Source organism: Eleutherodactylus coqui, chromosome 4 (assembly GCF_035609145.1).
Source record: "Eleutherodactylus coqui strain aEleCoq1 chromosome 4, aEleCoq1.hap1, whole genome shotgun sequence".
NCBI lineage: Eukaryota > Metazoa > Chordata > Amphibia > Anura > Eleutherodactylidae > Eleutherodactylus > Eleutherodactylus coqui.
The window spans coordinates 65,773,206-65,793,660 of NC_089840.1; the positions used below are offsets into that span (position 1 = coordinate 65,773,206).

The 20,455-nt window shown below is 47.6% G+C and overlaps 1 protein-coding gene across 1 annotated transcript in view; it reads right to left on the reverse strand.

Moving 5' to 3' along the window:
• The window catches only part of LOC136626489 (myeloperoxidase-like), a 57,712-nt gene extending 37,468 nt beyond the window's left edge, over positions 1–20,244 (reverse strand). Inside the window, exons 1-3 of the mRNA XM_066601548.1 lie at positions 20,215–20,244; positions 19,867–19,961; positions 13,308–13,387 (exon numbers count right to left, since the gene is read on the reverse strand). Coding sequence (XP_066457645.1) covers positions 13,308–13,387; positions 19,867–19,961; positions 20,215–20,244 — 205 coding nt within the window. The remainder of the gene's footprint in view (positions 1–13,307; positions 13,388–19,866; positions 19,962–20,214) is intronic.
• Positions 20,245–20,455: the final 211 nt, after the last annotated feature.

The following is a 20,455-nucleotide window of genomic DNA, read 5'->3' on the forward strand; positions in this document are numbered from 1 at the left end:
TTGTCAAGGAAAAAGAAAAATCTAGGTTGCGAACCTTGGTGGTGACTAGAGATGAGCGAGCGTACTCGCTAAGGCAAACAACTCGAGCGAGTAGTGCCTTATGCGAGTACCTGCCCGCCCGTCTCAAAAGATTTGGGTGCCGGCGAGAGGCGGGGAGCGGCGGGGGAGAGCGGGCAGGAACAGGGGGGAGATCTCTCTCTTACTCTATCCCCCCTGCTCACTCCCGCAACTCACCGCTGTCCCCCGCCAGCACCCGAATCTTTACAGACAAGCGGGCAGGTACTTGCATAAGTCCCACCTGAAGGATGCAGCAATGCTGCTCTTAGAGGCCCCTTACATATTAGCAGGAAAATCTGTACACAGCTGATTAATATAGGAAGCTCTGGAATCCCTTCTGCAGGTATGCTGTGTATTTTTGTATTATCCTTGAAGTTGAAGTGTGCCTGAGCACTAATATTTATATACATAATTGAGTCACATTATCATAACCACCTCCTACTCTGGGCACTGGCAGCGCGAAGTCTATGAAGGAAGTGAGGTGGGTTGGCTTGGTGGGTATATAAGGTATGCAATAGCTGTCTGCTCAGATATTAATAGTTGCTGTCAGGGGTTAAAGGGGCAATTTATGAGAGTTGCAAAAAGGGATGATTACTGGCTTTTTGGCCAAGGGTGACAGTATTTCTCAAACAGCGCAGTTTGTGAACTGTTCGCCTGCTGCTGTGATGAAAGTATGTCACGAGTAGACGACAATCGGCACCATTGAGAATAATCAGCATGGAAACTGTGGAGCACCACATGCCATTGATGAGGTGAACGTTGGTTACAAAGGTGTGTGAGGGACGACCAACTAGAGTAGAGCAACTCACCATAAAAAGGAACCATGGGGCTACCAGATGTGTGTCCAAAACAATAGTTCAATGAACCCTACTATGTATGGGGCTCTTAAGCAGATGTAAGTTCACCACACCTATGCTAACAAAGGTCCATCAAAATGTGATGGAACCATCTTATGAGTGACATTTTCTGCTTTATCAAATGGATGAACATTGGCATGTCAGATGCGGAACATCAGAGAACAAACACCCTGTAGCCATTGTTGGAAGAACACAAGCTGGTGGCGGCAGAGTTAGGCCGCCAGCACATGGCCGGGTCGGACCCTGCATGCAGGATCCCGCAGTGGAGTTCACCCCGGTGCCTGGCCGGTCGGCCCCAGTGTACCTGTCCGGCTTCTTCTTTCTGTGCAGTGGATGTGTTGGCCAGCGTGCGGGCACACATGCTCAGTACAGATGACGCCGCACTGTCGCTATGGCAATGACGCGGCTCCTGCGAACATCCTGAAATGACCATTCTGCAATGATGTGTCTAAATGGCCCCGGGATGGACAGCTTCCATTGACTTCAATGGAAGCCCTCAGTGCATAGCATGCTCCGGTTGCTCCGGTTGCTCCCCTGCAAGTGGAAAATCGCAATCGATTTCCGCTCGTTGGCAGGAAATTGCGTATTGTCATAGCATGCTATTGGCTGGATTTGCTGCAGAATCCGGAGGCGGACGCCTGCTTCGGATTTTGCAATGCAAATCCGCCCGTGTGCGGGCGGCCTTATGGTCTGGAGAATTTTTTCGTGTCATTCTCTGGGCCGCTCATCCATGAGGTAGACACTCTGAACATAATTGATTATGAATCCATCCTTGCAGATCACCGGCACCCATGCGGTTGTCTTCCCTGGGACAGTAGGATCTTCCATCAAGACAATACAACATGTCACACGGCTAGAAATGTACAACTGTGGTTGGAAGATTTCCTAGTACTTTGCTGCCCCCCTAATTTCCCAGACTTGAACCCAATTGAGCATCTGTGGGAATGTTGTGTTTCCTCTATGGATCCTCCCACACACACTCTTGTGTAACTGTGGGATACACTGCAGTCAGCATGGCTCCAGATCCATGAGACGGCCTACCAGCAGCTTATTGAGTCACTCCGTGTCTGTCTAGCTGCTGCCCATGTGAAACAGGGTGGTTACTCTGGATATTAGCTAGTCGCCACAATACTGCGATCTCTCTAGAGAGAGAGAGAGAGAGAGAGAGAGAGAGAGAGAGTCTGGGCAGTCTGGGATCTAATTGGACAGTCTCTCTAGAGAGTTGAACAATATGATTGGCTCTCTGACAGGGGGTTACAGTTGAGAGGCAGGCCATGATTGGTTAGTGTGTTGCTAAGCAGCACCAGAGCCCACGTAGGATGACAAAAGAGGAAGTGGCAGTTAGGTTTAGAGAGGGCGGTTGGAAAGAATAGTCGAGTTTTAGTCAGCTAGTCGGAGGAGAGAGTCAGTGGTGAGTGGAGAGTAGTGGGTTGCTGTGATACAGCGCTGAAGTGAGGGGCCGATGGAGAGCTGCGGCGGGCTGAAGAGACATTGTGAGACAGACCGCGGAGCGGGTGACACCTGTGGAGAGAGAAGTACCGAAGTCCGTAGTCCCTGACTGTAAAGGCGCCTAATAGCCGGGAGATGACCCAGAAGTGACAGAGGCCTAGTGAACTGCTACCGAGTGACGTAGACAGCGGAGCAGCCGGGGCCAGGATCTGTCTAATACTGATAACAGAAAGGCCGTGCTGTAGATTGACAAACGTCAGAAGGCCGTAGTATGTAAATGGTGACATTGCCCAAACATCCTCAGCTATCCTCCATGCAAACTTGATGCCAATCTAATGTCTGTGGAGAAATGTTGGTCACCTGATTTGATGCCTTATTACCTAACTGCACAATAGTAAGGAGAATTTTCCTCTCCCTTTATATTTGGTTATATGTATGGCTATGTCTATTTCTATTATTGTTGAAGGTCTGATCCTTCTAATTTTCAATGGGGTGGCAAGATGCTACTTGCCGCCCCATTGAAAGCAATATATACTCACCTCTCCGCTGCTTCCGGAGGTCAGGCGCGTTTACCGGCTTGGGTCTTGTCACTGTAATGAAGTTCTTTCAGCAGGTGGGGATGTAACCCTTTCCAATCCAATTTGTATCCTGGTTTTCCTAGGGGGCTTACTCTTTTTCTGCCATTATACAATGGTGCTATCTGCTGGCTAAAGCCAGTACTGCATGAGGTGACACGTTGGTTAGGCTCCGACAGCAGAGAGGCTGGCAATATATAGTAAGAGAACCCCGACGGACGTCTTCCAACATCGGAGCTGTACAGCCTTAAATCATAATGTCTTCAGACGTCAGACAGTGGATTGGAGAGGGTTAAAATCCCCGCCTACTGGAAGGGCTGCATCTGATTGGCTGAGCACTCAGCCAGTCACAGGCAGCACTCAGCCATTCATTGAATGATAGCTGAGTATTGCCTGTGATTGGTCACAGCGCTCAGCCAATCACAGGCAGCGTTTGGCTATTCATTGAATTCATTAAATGGCCAAACGCTGCCTGCTAAAAGGACCTCATTAAAACTTTTACCCACTAGCATTTTTTTAACGCTGCAATATCACAGCGTTTTTTTCAATGGGACTTTCTAATGTTAAAATCGCACAAAAATTGTAAGTTGTGCTTTTGCAATTTTTGTGCGATTTTAACATTAGAACGTCTAATTGGAAAAAAAAACGCTGCAATATCGCAGTGTTAAAAAAACCGCTGGTGGGTAAAAGCCCTTACAGTGACAAGACCCAAGCGACTAGACGGACCTGAGCCCCGTCAGCAGCGGAGAGGGGAGTATATATATTTTTTTATTTTTTACACCAGATTGGAATGATTTTCAGTGAAGGGCTTATATTTAAAGTCCTCCCCTGAAAATCACTGCGGGGGTGCCAGCATCCTATTGCTTTCAGTGGGACCGCCGGCAGCAGCAGCCCCATTGAAATCAATGGGAGAGCTTTGCGATCCTCTGCCACAGCGTTCAGTGATGAGGGGACTCCCCACAGGCAATATTGACGCGCACCCTGGGCCTATGGTGCACGCATGTCCTATGTTTTGCAGGCACATGTGTTTGGACACCTGTGAAACACGGACATGTGAACACACCATAGGGTGCATTCAAATGTAATGGGTTTAGTACAAATTTTCTGCAGCAGAAAGTCCGCACTAAAATCCACATCAAATTCCACATGAAAATTTGCCCCACTGGTACCGATTTTGATGTGGATTTTTATGAGAATCTGCAGATGACATGGCCATTTTTTGTTAATTAAAAGGGTGAAATCTGCTACAGATCTACATCAAAATCCACACCAAATGCTGCAGACTTTAACACGTTTTTTTCTGTGGATCCAGAGCAAAATCTGCAGTGCACATCATGCTGTGGATTGTGATGTGCACCAAAGTGTGTACTCGCCCTTTAAATATTTTAAAGTGTTCAATTATATTTGCTGATTTTTTTCTCTCTTGTCTTATTGTCTAATAAAGATTGTCATATTTGTCACAGATTGTAGACAAATATGACAATTTTTGATGGGTTACATGCCTTTTCACATTGTGCTCCCTGGTCTGTGATGTAAGTGTTCACCCATCACATGGCCTATGTGCTGCTCAGTCGCCTTCAAGTGAGCTGTAATACCAGGCATAGCCACTGCAAAAAGTACGGCACTGTGTCTAGTATGCAATGAAGAGGCTGCAGCACTTGCCAGGGCTGGAAGCCTCAGCCTTTCTTTCTTCTGGCTAATTTATCCAAAAATCATAGACAGACATTTTTTACGGACCTATTGGAAAACCACAATGAAGGATAAAGTTTAAAGTGATATATGGTTATAAGTCAGAAACTGATACGAACTCTTTACCAGCATTTATCATAAACTGTAAAATGACAATAATCACAGTAAAAATAAACAGCCCAACTATCAACTGCCTCCAAAAAATCACTGATACATTTTTTCTTCCACAGACATTGGAAAAAAGTGCCCTATTTTTACAGACTGTCCAAGACTTTCTTGATAGTTGGCAACCCTGACTCTCACCCTGAACACCACAGCTGATCGACAGAGGTGCCGCAAGTCAGACTCCCCCCCACTCTGATATTGATGACCTATCTGACGGATTCTACTGTACTATTTATTAGCGTTATTTAGAATCCTGTTATGGAACATTTACTGTATTTTTCACCCTATAAGATGCATTTTTCTTCCCCCCAAGGTGGGGGGGAAAAGTCAGTATGTCTTATAGAGCGTACGTACTTAAATTCAAGGTTGCCGGCGCGATCGCAAGTTTAACGCGCAAACGCAAGTTTAACACGCAATCATGCAAACTGGTTTGCGGTCGCACAAACAAACGAGCGATTGTGCAAGAAACCGCACAATCAATTACTAGTTCTTTCACCTCTGCATTGCCATCCCTTACGTACCGCTGATTGGTAGTGAGCACCGGCGGGAACTGCTGCAGCTTCCCCGCCTCCACTCTTCGGCTTCTTCTCTTCCTCGGCCCTCTAGTGTTCCTGAGCTCTGCTGCTCCTTCTGCTCCATCACCCGGTTATATCCCTGCACTGTCCCTGGTTGAGTTTAAAATATTTATTTTCCTATTTTCCACCTCTAAATCGTGGATACGTCTTATCGTCCGGTGCGTCTTATAGAGCGAAAAATATGGTAAGTCTCTTGATGCTTCATTGGAACCTATGTGCCAACTCCTGACCCCACTGCCCTTACTGTTAAGGAACATTTAAGTAAAGGAGCAAATTGTAAAAAAAAATACATTTATATAGCTTTATATCTAGAGATGAGCGAACGTACTCGTCCGAGCTCGATGCTCGGGCGAATATTAGGGTGTTCGGGATGCTCGTTACTCGTAACGAGTACCACACGATGTTCGGGTTACTTTCACTTTCATCTCTGAGACGTTAGCGCGCTTTTCTGGCCAATTGAAAGACAGGGAAGGCATTACAACTTCCTCCTGTGATGTTCCAGCCCTATACCACCCCCCTGCTGTGAGTGGCTGGGGAGATCAGATGTCACCAAGTATAAAAATCGGCCCCTCCCGCGGCTCGCCTCAGATGCCTTGTGAGTTAGCTGAGGGAAAGTCCAGTTGTGTTGGAGTTGCTGTAGGGAGAGTGTTTGTAGTGAGTGTAGGCTTCAAGAACCCCAACGGTCCTTCTTAGGGCCACATCTACCTGTGTGCAGGCTGCTGTTAGCAGTGGATATATTTTTTTTTTTCTCAAAATCGGCTGTGCAGATCATTGCACCCTGCATTAGGGACAGAAGTGGTGGTTAGGCAGGGAGAGTGTTACGAGTGAGTGTAGGCTTCAAGAACCCCAACGGTCCTTTCTAGGGCCACATTTAACCGTGTGGAGTACTGTGCAGGCTGCTGTTAGCTGTGTTGCATTTTTTTTTTTCTCTCAAAATCGGCTGTGCAGAGCATTGCACCCAGCATTGACACTACAGGGACAGAATTGTGTAGGCAGGGCCACAACACAGTTATTATTCATTGAATATTCGCAGTGGGCCTTTCCTTTTAAAAAAAAGGGGAAAAAGTATATTTGGCCTGCCTCTGACACTCCTCAGGGCTCTGGGTACGTGTGTGCTGCGTGGAGAACGTAAAAATAATCAGACGCAGCCAGCTACGGTTGACTGCAGGCTTGCGCCAATTTCTTTCCTGCCTGGGAAATACCTGCTCTGCCATAGTTAATAACTCTGCAACACTAAAGTTCTGTGACACATTTGCAGGGGCACAACACAGTTAATATTCATTGAATAGACGCAGTGGGCCTTTCCTTTGAAAAAAAAGGGAAAAAAGTATATTTGGCCTGCCTCTGACACTCCTAAGGGCTCTGGGTACGTGTGTGCTGCGTAGAGAACGTAAAAATAATCAGACGCAGCCAGCTACGGTTTACTGCAGGCTTGCGCCAATTTCTTTCCTGCCTGGGAAATACCTGCTCTGCCATAGTTAATAACTCTGCAACACTAAAGTTCTGTGACACATTTGCAGGGGCACAACACAGTTATTAGTCATTGAATAGACGCAGTGGGCCTTTCCTTTGAAAAAAAAGGGAAAAAAGTATATTTGGCCTGCCTCTGACACTCCTAAGGGCTCTGGGTACGTGTGTGCTGCGTGGAGAACGTAAAAATAATCAGACGCAGCCAGCTACGGTTGACTGCAGGCTTGCGCCAATTTCTTTCCTGCCTGGGAAATACCTGCTCTGCCATAGTTAATAACTCTGCAACACTAAAGTTCTGTGACACATTTGCAGGGGCACAAGACAGTTATTATTCATTGAATAGACGCAGTGGGCCTTTCCTTTGAAAAAAAAGGGAAAAAAGTATATTTGGCCTGCCTCTGACACTCCTAAGGGCTCTGGGTATGTGTGTGCTGCGTGGAGAACGTAAAAATAATCAGACGCAGCCAGCTACGTTTTACAGCAGGCTTGCGCCACTTTCTTTCCTGCCTGTGAAATTCCTTGCTCTGCCATAGTTAATAACTCTGCAACACTAAAGTTCTGTGACACATTTGCAGGGGCACAACACAGTTATTAAACTTATTATTCATTGAATAGACGCAGTGGGCCTTTCCTTTTAAAAAAAAAAAGGGAAAAAAGTATATTTGGCCTGCAGGCTTGCGCCAATTTATTTCCTGCCTGTGAAATCAAATCACTGGTAATACAGCATGCTGAGGGGTAGGGGTAGGCCTAGAGGACGTGGACGCGGCCGAGGACGCGTAGGCCCAAGTGAGGGTGTGGGCACAGGCCGAGCTCCTGATCCAGGTGTGTCGCAGCCGACTGCTGCGCGATTAGGAGAGAGGCACGTTTCTGGCGTCCCGACATTCTTCGCACAATTCATGGGTCCACGCGGGAGACCTTTATTAGAAAATGAGCAGTGTGAGCAGGTCCTGTCGTGGATGGCAGAAAGTGCTTCGAGCAACCTATCGTCCACCCACAGTTCTGCGCCGTCCACTGCTGCAAATCCGAATCCTCTGTCTGCTGCTCCTCCTTCCTCCCAGCCTCCTCACTCCACTACAATGACACATGCTCAGCAGCGGGAAGACTCCCAGGAACTGTTCTCGGGCCCCTGCTCAGATTGGGCAGCAGTGGTTCCTCTCCCACCAGAGGAGTTTATCGTCACTGATTCACAACCATTGCAAAGTTCCCGGGGTCCGGGGGATGAGGCTGGGGACTTCCGCCAACTGTCTCAAGAACTTTCTGTGGGTGAGGAGGACGATGACGATGAGACACAGTTGTCTTGCAGTCAGGTAGTAGTGAGGGCAGTAAGTCTGAGGGAGGAGCGCACAGAGGATTCGGAGGGAGAGCAGCAGGACGATGAGGTGACTGACCCCACCTGGTTTGCAACGCCTACTCAGGACAGGTCTTCAGAGGGGGAGGCAAGGGCAGCAGCAGGGCAGGTTGCAAGAGGCAGTGCGGTGGCCAGGGGTAGAGGCAGGGCCAGACCGAATAATCCACCAACTGTTTCCCAAAGCGCACCCTCGCGCCATGCCACCCTGCAGAGGCCAAGGTGCTCTAAGGTCTGGCAGTTTTTCACAGAGACGCCTGAGGACCGACGAACAGTGGTGTGCAACCTTTGTCGCGCCAAGATCAGCCGGGGAGCCACCACCAACAGCCTCACCACCACCAGCATGCGCAGACATATGACGGCCAAGCACCCCACAAGGTGGGACGAAGGCCGTTCACCGCCTCCGGTTTGCACCGCTGCCTCTCCCCCTGTGCCCCAACCTGCCACTGAGATACAACCCCCCTCTCAGGACACAGGCACTACCGTCTCATAGCCTGCACCCACACCCTCACCTCCGCTGTCCTCGGCCCCATCCACCAGTGTCTGTCAGCGCACTGCCAGCCGTCGCTAGCGCAACTGTTGGAGCGCAAGCGCAAGTACGCCACCACGCACCCGCACGCTCAAGCGTTAACCGTCCACATAGCCAAATTTATTAGCCTTGAGATGCTGCCGTATAGAGTTGTGGAAAAGTAGGCCTTCAAAAGTATGATGGAGGCGGCGGTCCCGCGCTACTCAGTTCCCAGTCGCCACTACTTTTCCCGATGTGCCGTCCCAGCCCTGCACGACCACGTCTCCCGCAACATTGTACGCGCCCTCACAAATGCGGTTACTGCCAAGGTCCACTTAACAACGGACACGTGGACAAGCACAGGCGGGCAGGGCCACTATATCTCCCTGACGGCACATTGGGTGAATTTAGTGGAGGCTGGGACAGAGTCAGAGCCTGGGACCGCTCACGTCCTACCCACCCCCAGAATTGCGGGCCCCAGCTCGGTGCTGGTATCTGCGGCGGTGTATGCTTCCTCCACTAAAGCACCCTCCTCCTCCTCCTCCGCAACCTCTGTCTCGCAATCAAGATGTGTCAGCAGCAGCAGCAGCACGTCGCCAGCAGTCGGTGTCGCGCGGCGTGGCAGCACAGCGGTGGGCAAGCGTCAGCAGGCCGTGCTGAAACTACTCAGCTTAGGAGATAAGAGGCCCACGGCCCACGAACTGCTGCAGGGTCTGACACAGCAGACCGACTACTGGCTTGCGCCGCTGAGCCTCCAACCGGGCATGGTCGTGTGTGACAACCTGGTGGCGGCTCTGCAGCTCGGCAGCCTCACGCACGTGCCATGCCTGGCCCACGTCTTTAATTTGGTGGTTCAGCGCTTTCTGAAAAGCTACCCACGCTTGTCAGACCTGCTCGTAAAGGTGCGCCGGCACTGCGCACATTTCCGCAAGTCCCACACGGACGCTGCCACCCTGTGCACCCTGCAACATCGCTTTAATCTGCCAGTGCACCGACTGCTGTGCGACGTGCCCATACGGTGGAACTCTACGCTCCACATGTTGGCCAGGCTCTATGAGCAGCGTAGAGCTATAGTGGAATACCAACTCCAACCTGGGCGGCGCAGTGGGAGTCAGCCTCCTCAATTATTTTCTGAAGAGTGGGCCTGGTTGGCAGACATCTGCCAGGTCCTTGGAAACTTTGAGCAGTCTACCCAGGTGGTGAGCGGCGATGCTGCAATCATTAGCGTCACCATTCCTCTGCTATGCATCTTGAGAAGTTCCCTGCAAAGCATAAAGGCAGATGCTTTGCGCTCGGAAACGGAGGCGGGGGAAGACAGTATGTCGCTGGATAGTCAGATCACCCTCCTGTCTATATCTCAGCGCATTCAGGAGGAGGAGGAGGAGGAGCATGAGGAGGATGAGGAGGAGGGGGAAGAGACAGCTTGGCCCACTGCTGACGGTGCCCCTGCTGCTTGCCTGTCATCCTTTCAGCGTGTATGGCCTGAGGAGGAGGAGGAGGATCCTGAAAGTGATCTTCCTAGTGAAGACAGCCATGTGTTGCGTACAGGTACCCTGGCACACATGGCTGACTTCATGTTAGGATGCCTTTCTCGTGACCCTCGCGTTACATGCATTCTGGCCACTACGGATTACTGGGTGTACACACTGCTCGACCCACGCTATAAGGAGAACCTTCCCACTCTCATTCCCAAAGAGGAAAGGGGTTTGAGAGTGTTGCTATACCACAGGACCCTGGCGGACAAGCTGATGGTAAAATTCCCATCCGACAGCGCTAGTGGCAGAAGGCCCAGTTCCGAGGGCCAGGTAGCAGGGGAGGTGCGGAGATCGAGCAGCATGTACAGCCCAGGCAGTGCAACAGTCTTTAAGGGCCTGGACAGCTTTATGGCTCCCCACCAAGACTGTGTCACCGCTCCCCAGTCAAGGCTGAGTCGGCGGGAGCACTGTAAAAGGATGGTGAGGGAGTACGTAGCCGATCGCACGACCGTCCTCCGTGACGCCTCTGCCCCCTACAACTACTGGGTGTCGAAGCTGGACACGTGGCCTGAACTCTCGCTGTATGCCCTGGAGGTGCTTGCTTGTCCTGCGGCTAGCGTCTTGTCGGAGAGGGTGTTTAGTGCGGCTGGGGGAATCATCACAGATAAGCGTACCCGCCTGTCAACCGACAGTGCCGACAGGCTAACACTCATCAAGATGAACAAAGCCTGGATTTCCCCAGACTTCTCTTCTCCACCAGCGGACAGCAGCGATACTTAAGCAATACGTAGGCTGCACCCGCGGATGGAAGCATCGTTCTCTCTCACCATCCAAAACGGGGACATTTCTGCTTCATCAATCTGTGTATAATATTCCTCCTCCTCCTCCTGCTCCTCCTCCTGAAACCTCACGTAATCACGCCGAACGGGCAATTTTTTTTAGGGCCACAAGGCTCACTCATATAATTTTTCTAAAACATTTTTATACGTTTCAATGCTCTTAAAAGCGTTGGAACTTTAACTTGAAACAATTTTTCGTTAAACAGGGCTGCCTCCAGGCCTAGTTACCACTTAAGCCACATTAACCAAAGCGATTAATGGGTTTCACCTGCCATCTTGGTTGGGCATGGCCAATTTTTACTGAGGTGCATTAGTACTGTTGGTACACCAATTTTTTTGGGCCCTCACCTACAGTGTAATCATAGCAATTTCTATGTTCTTCGCCTGCACTCATGGTACAGAAAGGTGTGTGGGGTTGGCCTACACTTTAGCTACATAAATGTAACTTGGGCCTTGGCTATACTGCAGCTACTGAAATGGAACTAAGACTGCGCTCCCACTATACTGCTGCTTCGGAATTGTTCCTGGGGCCTGTGTAGGCTGCTACTATTACTTAAATGGAACTTAGACTGTGCTCCTCCTATACTGCTGCTTCGGAATTGTTCCTGGGGCCTGTGTAGGCTGCTACTATTACTTAAATGGAACTTAGACTATGCTCCTCCTATACTGCTGCTTCGGAATTGTTACTGGGGCCTGTCTTGAGTGCTACTATTACTGAAATGAAACGAAGACTGCGCTCCCACTATACTGCTGCTTCGGAATTGTTACTGGGGCCTGTCTTGAGTGCTACTATTACTGAAATGGAACGAAGACTGCGCTCACACTATACTGCTGCTTCGGAATTGTTCCTGTGGCCTGTGTAGCCTGCTACTATTACTTAAATGGAACTAAGACTATGCTCCTCCTATACTGCTGCTTCGGAATTGTTACTGGGGCCTGTCTTGAGTGCTACTATTACTGAAATGGAACTAATACTGTGCTCCCCCTATAATGCTGCTAGTGATATGTTAGTGGGGCCTGTCCTATTGCTACGGCTGAAATGTTGCGAATTATGGGCTCTGCCTATACCGCTGCTAATGGTATGTCTCTGGGGTGTGGAAACAGAGGCTTCCCAAAGACATGATGGCGGCGAGGCCATTTCCCACCAACGCGGTTACTGTTAAGGTGCATATAACCACGGACACGTGGAGAGGACACGTAGTGCCTCAAAAACATCCCCCGCCACGGCCCACTTAATCCTGGCCACATTCCGAAAACCAACAAAATAAAACCGCGCTACTAGGTCCGCAGTCACCACCACATTACCACCAACGCGGTTACTGTTAAGGTGCATATAACCACGGACACGTGGAGAGGACACGTAGTGCCTCAAAAACATCCCCCTCCACGGCCCACTTAATCCTGGCCACATTCCGAAAACCAACAAAATAAAACCGCGCTACTAGGTCCGCAGTCACCACCACATTACCACCAACGCAGTTACTGTTAAGGTACATATTACCAGTCTGACTGGGGCATGCAGACACCTTGACAGAATGAATAGTGTGTGGCACATAGGTTCCCCATTGCTATGCCCACGTGTGCAGCTCCTGATGGCGGTGGCACAGGATTATATTTCTCATTGCTTCTGTACAGCATTGTGGGCTATCGCCCCACCATTTTTAAAGAGGGTCGCTGTCTAGCCGTGCCAACCCTCTGCAGTGTGTGCCTGCAGTTCCTCCTCATGGCAGACGCACTTATAAATAGACATGAGGGTGGTGTGGCATGAGGGCAGCTGAAGGCTGCGCAGGGACAGTTTGGTGTGCGCTGTGGACACTGCGTCGTGCGGGGGGGGGGGGGGGGTTGGGCAGCATGTAACCCAGGAGAAGTGGCAGCGGAGTGTCATGCAGGCAGTGATTGTGCTTTGTTGGAGGTAGTGTGGTGCTTAGCTAAGGTATGCCATGCTAATGAGGGCTTTTCAGAAGTAAAAGTTGTTGGGAGGGGGGGGGGGCCACTCTTGCCGGTATTGTGGCTCAATAGTGGGACCTGTGAACTTGAGATGCAGCCCAACATGTAGCCCCTCGCCTGCCCTATCCGTTGCTGTGTCGTTCCCATCACTTTCTTGAATTGCCCAGATTTTCACACATGGAAACCTTAGCGAGCATCGGCGAAATACAAAAATGCTCGGGTCGCCCATTGACGTTATTCGAAACAAACCCTCGAGCATCGCGATAATTTCGTCCCGAGTAACGAGCACCCGAGCATTTTGGTGCTCGCTCATCTCTATTTATATCGTATCACGATGGCAATTAGAAAACATTTACCTTGACTGGAGGTTGTCTGTGCCAGTTCACTTAGTAGCAGAAATACAGGACAAATAAGTAACCAATTCATTTTGGGACACCTGGAAAAAAACAATATATGAAAGCATAGCCAATAGTTTATGAGTTACTGTATTTACTGTAGAAGATACTAAGCATCTCTTACCTTCCTCGTCCCGATGTAAAAGCTGCCCACTGACCCTACAATTTATAGGCCTGGCTGGGTACCGTGATTGGACATAGGTACACCCCATGGGCAGGGCCAGTACGGTAATGTGGAAACACCTATTGATGGGATCCTGTCAGCTGGGAAACAGGACATTAAGAAAGAAAGAAGAAGAGAGAAATATAAAAGAAAGAAATACTTGGAAAGTTTCCAACATTCTCGTACTCAGCTGGCTCTATCTAGATAACATTGCAGGGGATCATGTAATATGTCACATTTTTAATGTTGCAATAGAGAAGTAGTTGTAGAAACAGAGATCTATACAACAAAGAATAATGCGATTTTGCAAAAGATCAAAGAAAAAAATATTTCAGTTGGTATTTATTTAAAGGGTACCGCCATGGGAGCTGCGGTTATGGCACACGGCCCAGGTGATTGCACACACTATTCCTAGGAAAATCGTTTTATCTTCAGTGAAACCTAGTGAGAAATTATACCATGGTTACCAGGACTTGGGGGAGAAGGGATAGGTCTGTTCATTGCACCTATTAACGTAAGTTCCTTTTACAGAGGCCGATAATCAGGCATAAACTTATGTTAGCCTGATCATTGGGTTGTGTAACGCTGCACCCAGTCGACCGAGTAAACACTTGTTTATTGCATCTTTTGTGCTGCCAAAAATATTAAAAAATGATAGTTGTTGGCAGCACATCTCCCCGTGTGAACAAGGGATGTGCTGCCAACAGCGATGATTCTCTATGGAGAAGGAACAATTGCTTGACCTGCATAAAGTATGGCAGCCCATGACAGCGGCCAGAGTCGGGAGGGAGTTTAGCAGCATGGCTGCTAAACTCCCTCCCTCTGCTCTCCTCCGCGTTTGCAGGCTCACATCTGCTCTCCTCCCTGCTGGCTCTTTGCTGGCCCCTCCCCTTTTCTGCAGCCAGCAATGGGAGGAGGCGAGACAGGGCGGCGCTTAGCTACACCCCGCCCACTCCCATTACAAAGAACGAGTGGGGAGGAGAGCAGAGGTGAGCCTGTGAGGGGGAACGAGGGGAAAAGGGCAACAGCATGGTGACCTCAGAGTATATGCGCCGGGGCCCATACCGTGTGAACACATGGTAGATTTGTGCGCCCATTCACGAGCTTCTATGCCCCGGATGGTAGCGTATATTGGCCAGCCGTGAAAGTGCCGGCCGATATACGCTCGTGGGAAAGAAGCCTTAGTGAAAGTGTTCTCCTTGTTCCTCACTCATAGATCCAAGATTTAAGGAGAAGTAGTTCAGGTGGCTATGAGGAAAATGCAATTTGACACTCATGTTTGCACCCAGTCTTTGAAAAGCAATCAGCAAATGTTGAACTATACGGTTATAATTTTTGGCCCTAAAGTTGCCAAGGCAATCTGTAACCACATCAGAAAAAGCAGACCAAGCATCCTTTCCTGTGGTTTTCATGGTATTAAGGAATTCTCTGTCTTTGATTAGAAGCTTTATTTGTTGGCCATCAAATATGCCAGCTTTTAACTTTGTGTTTGAAGGAGCAGATGGCACTCACCAGTACCTAATGCACTCACCATCTCAATCCAAAGCCCTAACGAACTCTTTCATAAGTCCCAATTGTATATGCAGTGGGGGGAGCAACACTTTATGAGGATTAACAAGTGGTTCATTCTTGATTTTCTTTTCACCAATCTTAAAATTCTCTCTAGCTGGCCATTCTGTCCTTATATAATGTTCTGCCTTTGTTCAGCTATCCCAAAGGCACAAGAATCGAGGAAATCCTAGAAGAATGGATATAACTTTTAGGTGGCCACATAAAATCCAGTGATGATCATTTAATTTGATTTTTTGGAGAATGGTTTTCATTAGAGATGAGCGAACGTACTCGGTTAGGGTGTTTTTGGACTCGAGCACCGCTTTTTCCAAGTAACTGACTACTCGGACCAAAAGTTTCGGGGGGCGGCGTGGTAGAGCGGGGGGTAGCAGTGGGGAACAGGGGGGAGCTCTCTCTTCCCCCCCACTCCCCTCTGCAACCCCCGAATCTTTTCGTCCGAGTAGTCAGTTACTTGGAAAAAGCAGTGCTTGAGTCCAAAAACACCCGAACCGACTACGCTTGCTCATCTCTAGTTCTCATTGATTCATAAGTTTCTTTCATATTTACCGAGTGAGCAATAGGAATAGAAGCTAATATATTGCCATTGTGAAGCAGCATACACTTTAGACTTCTCTTTCAACTTTCAACAAAAAGCCTCCATTCTACAGGTAGACAACTATCACAACCCATTGACCCAATAGGTCCTTTGACGTCAATACAGTATTCAAGCTCCTCGTCCATATGGAAATATTTCGGAAGATTTTTCTTGCTGTTACGATTCATAAATGTGGTACTGGGAGCAAAGGGGTTCTTCTCCTTTAGCCTCGAACCAAGTTGGATGACATATTTAACAAAAACATATATATATATATTTATGTATATATATATATATATATATATATTTATGTATGTATATATATATATATATATATACATATATATATATATATATATATATATATATATATATGCATATATATATGAATAATGTTACTGCTGGTGCAGAAGCTAGCCCTTTACAATGTATATTCTGTTGGCCAGATTATTTGAATAATGAATGAACCGTTTCAGTTTATGACACACACAACAGCATGTGCAGTTCCAAAAAGAGCATTTATATCAATTCAGCCAGTTTTATAGTATGCTGAACAAAAGGGGTTGGAACATCTTATATAGTATAATTTGATTGGTTACTGCACCTTTTGTGGGCAGGAACCTCTTTCTAGCCAACACATTTTAGTCTCTGTGTAGCATGTGATCTTGAAGGACATCCCATCTACATTCCAGAGACCACATACATACCAGTACAATAATAAATTATAATTTAGCACACATTACGTTTTTACTGTAACAGTTTATTAGTAAACAGTGTTTTGCGGGAAAACCCAGACGTGACTGGAGGAAATGGATGCGATTTTTGGATTTAGCACACCAAAATACATAGCAATCACATGTTATCTTGTTGTCAGCAAAATTGATGTAGACCAAAGAATTAATTCTAGCTCTCTGAGGGCGCGGTCTCACGAGCGCATAAACGGCGCGTTTTTGCGCCCAATCGTATAAACATGACCATCTGAGGCATTGGTTTCCAATGTATTCGTTCACATGGGCGATTTTACGGCGCGTAAAAACGACAACCCGCAGAAAACAGAACATACGCGACCGAAATACGTGCCAACGTATATTCATTGGCCGAAAAGATCGTTTGAAAAGTAGGAACAAACGATAATACGCTTTCTAGCTCTGGTCATGATCGCCGAAAAACGTTCTTTCCGGCGATTAAACGCTGTGCACGTGCGAACGTAAATACGCCTACGCTCGTGTGACCGCGCCCTTAGGCTGCATTCAGATGAAAGTATATCGGCTCAGTTTTCAAACCGAGCCGAAATACGTTGTCCTCGTGTGCGGAGGGGGGGGGATGGAAGAGCCAGGAGCAGGAACTGAGCTCCCGCCCCCTCTCTGCCTCCTCTCCACCCCTCTGCACTATTTGCAATGGGGAGAGGCGGGCCGGGGGCGGGGCAAATTCTCGGAACTTAGCCCCATTGCAAATAGTGCAGAGGGGTGGAGAGGAGGCAGAGAGGGGGCGGGAGCTCAGTTCCTGCTCCTGGCTCTTCTATCCTCCCCCCCCCCCCCCCTCTGCACATGAGGAGGACGTATATCGGCTCGGCGTGAAAACCGAGCCAATATATGTTCGTCTGAATGCAGCCTTAACATGGAACAACTTGATTTGGAGATTTCCACAGCCAGCACTTGTTTACACTCACTATTAAGTCCATGTGAGATGGAAGTGTGAAAAGGAGATCTTGATGTTATGCTTAAGGAATGGGATCAGCAGATTAACACTATTAAAATGAAGAAATTTCAATGTGATATGTCTGATTTTTGAAATGACCATGGAAGTATAATCATAAGGAATTGAATCATTCAACCTCCAACTCTTCAGTATCTTCAATATCTTCTGTGGGCACCTAATTTATTTCCTCCATGAGCAAGGAGGGGGGCTATAATTTGAGATTTTCCAAGAGGAAATTTGCACCATATCGACGTCCCGAGTCTAAATGCAGGTGATAACTATTCCAGCAATAAGACTCATATTGATTTGAAGATAATTAACTCTTTCCAATCCACTGTCTGATGTCTTCCTACATTCTGATTGAAGCTTCTACAGTTCCAATGTCAGAAGACATCTGGCAGGGTATTCTTACCGTCTATTGCCAGCCACTTCGCTGTCGGAGCCTCTCTGGCCCACACACACTGGCTTTAGCCAGCAGATGGCACCATTGTATAACAGGAAGAAGAGTAAGTCTTTTAGAAAACCCTGAATCCATAATTGGATAGGAAAGGGTTAATCTCATCGATACACCAATTACTGCACCCCAAGTTGCACTTCTAAGTTTGGGTTTAATATTTTCCTTTTCCTCACTTTTTGCTTGCTTTTTAGCAATAAAAAAATTACATCTTTTTGCTCGCTTTTTGCCTTTACGAAAATATATAAAAATTATTCTTTATCCTCTATGAAAGAGCAACAAGATTCCCCCAATTAATGTTACATCCACATATTGATCTGCAGCACCCCAGAGGGGAACTCTGGGCACTTGACAACCGTGGAGAGCTGGAAGGGTTAAGTGTTGACTTGTCACGGCAGCACTTACCGGGCTCTCTTCCCTGAGGGATGGCATGTAGCCAAGGCCAGAGCAGGATTGCAGGCCACCTTCGACACACCTAGGATAGGGAATGTCAATAAACAGGATGATGGGGATAGTATTTGTCATGGGTGACACCACTGTTCCCACACCGGTATGTTACTTGACGGAGAATGAACACAGACACTGGTGTATAATACCTTGGGTCCCCAGGAACGGTTAGGGCCCGGTATAACTTCACTTGAAGTAACTTTTGCAAAACAATTATTTACAGTACTTCAGGTACAATTCTTCCCAGTGCAGGTAGAGCAAAGATCAGGGAGGATACACTGGATGAAACCGGTCCTACAGTCCACATTATCTGTCAGGTACCACTCCTGGATTTGGAGCACTCTGGAGGAGGAAAGGGGTAGGGGTCAATCCACAGACACTTTGCTAACAATAATTGACTTTTAGAATTTGCACCCCTCACTAAAGATGCATGGGTGTGACTTTTAGCGTACTTCTACGCGGTGGAACTGGAGCGCTGTCTTCTGCATACTTCTGCTGTGTTCTCCGAGCGGGATACAAGTTGAAACAATAGTATCAGTGGTGTCCCGCTGAGAACTCAGTGTGTGGTCCTGATAAGACCCATCATTGTTTTTCATAGAATCATAGAATGGTAGAGTTAGTAGAAGACAAAAAATCCTCCTGCGCTCTTTGTTTGGGGCTTTTTGCAATCCGAAATAGGGACTTTATAGAATGGTAGAGTTGGAAGGGACTTTCCCCCCTCCCCCCTCTTCCCTATTACTTCTGTATGTTCACCCGCCACCCCACCCCCCGGCTCATTCTCTCTTATTTTGTCAAATTGAAATGTGCCCCGATTTATTGAAGAGAATGGTACTGAGTACATTTCCTCATACAAGTGAAATGTGATCTGTTTCATGTTTATACCCCCTGTAACATCTAAAATCTTTAATAAAAATTGATTTTGAAAAAAAAAAAAGAGTTGGAAAGGACTTCCAGGGGGATAATGACCTCACATGGTCTAGACTCTATGCTTCTCTTAATACATCCCAGAATTGTGTTTGCCTTTTTGGATGCTGCATCACATTGTTGACTCATGTTCAGTCTATGATCTATTAGTATACCCAAGTCTTTTTCACATGTGCTGCTTCTTAGCTCAATTCCTCCCATTGTGTATGTGCTTTCTTCATTTTTCTTGCTCAGATGTAGGGCTTTACATTTCTCCTTGTTAGCTGAAAGACAATGATGAGCAAATCGTTAACAAAAACTGCATGATGGCCGCACGTTTAGACCCAACAATTCTCACTCAAGAGACATCTTTGAGCGAATTTTGAGCGACAATCGTTGGGTCTAAATGGGCCTTTACCCAGGGCATTTGGCTCTGAGGGCCCATGATAGGGCTGTTGATCTTGTGGCAAATGTGTGGCATGCCCAAATGTGGAGACTACTCAATCATTCACTGATTCACCTGGCGTGAAAAAGCTTTCTATTACTCGTTTCATTATGTGCACTACTTTAGGTGTAGTTTATTTGATTTCTTGTGCTTGTGAGCTAAAATATGTTGGTCTCACCTCTAGGAAGCTTCATAGACATGAACACATTTTGGATATTGAGGGTGTATCTTCAGTGTATGGTCTTTCTCAACCTAAAACCTTACCTCGTCAGCTTCATGAATGTGACAGTAGCCTCTTGAAAGTCTGTAGTATTGATCTGGTTATCATTAATTCTAAGAGTGGCCGCTGGAAATGTTTGCTGGTACAGAGGGAATCCAAATGGATCTTCACTCTTAATACTATTGTTCCCTCTGGCCTGAATGAATCAGTTTTGCTCCCTTCTTGTAGCTATGTCCTGTTACTGCCACTTTCTAGTCCTTGTTGTGGTCCTGTATTAAAGGGGTTGTCCCGTGATAGCAAGTGGGGTTAAGCACTTCTGTATGGCCATATTAATGCACTTTGTAATATACATCGTGCATTAAATATTGGCCATACAGAAGTTATATACTTACCCCCTCCGGTGTTGGCGTCCCCGTCTCCATGGCGCGGACCGAACCCTTCTTCTGCCTGGATTAGACGCGCTTGCGCTGTCTGCTTCTTCTGTCCCGCTAAAGGGGCCGCTCCGGCATGCTCGTGCCGCACAGGTCTTCTGCGCCAACACCGGAGGGGTAAATATATAACTTCTGTATGGCCAATATTTAATGCACGATGTATATTACAAAGTGCATTTATATGGCCATACAGAAGTGCTGA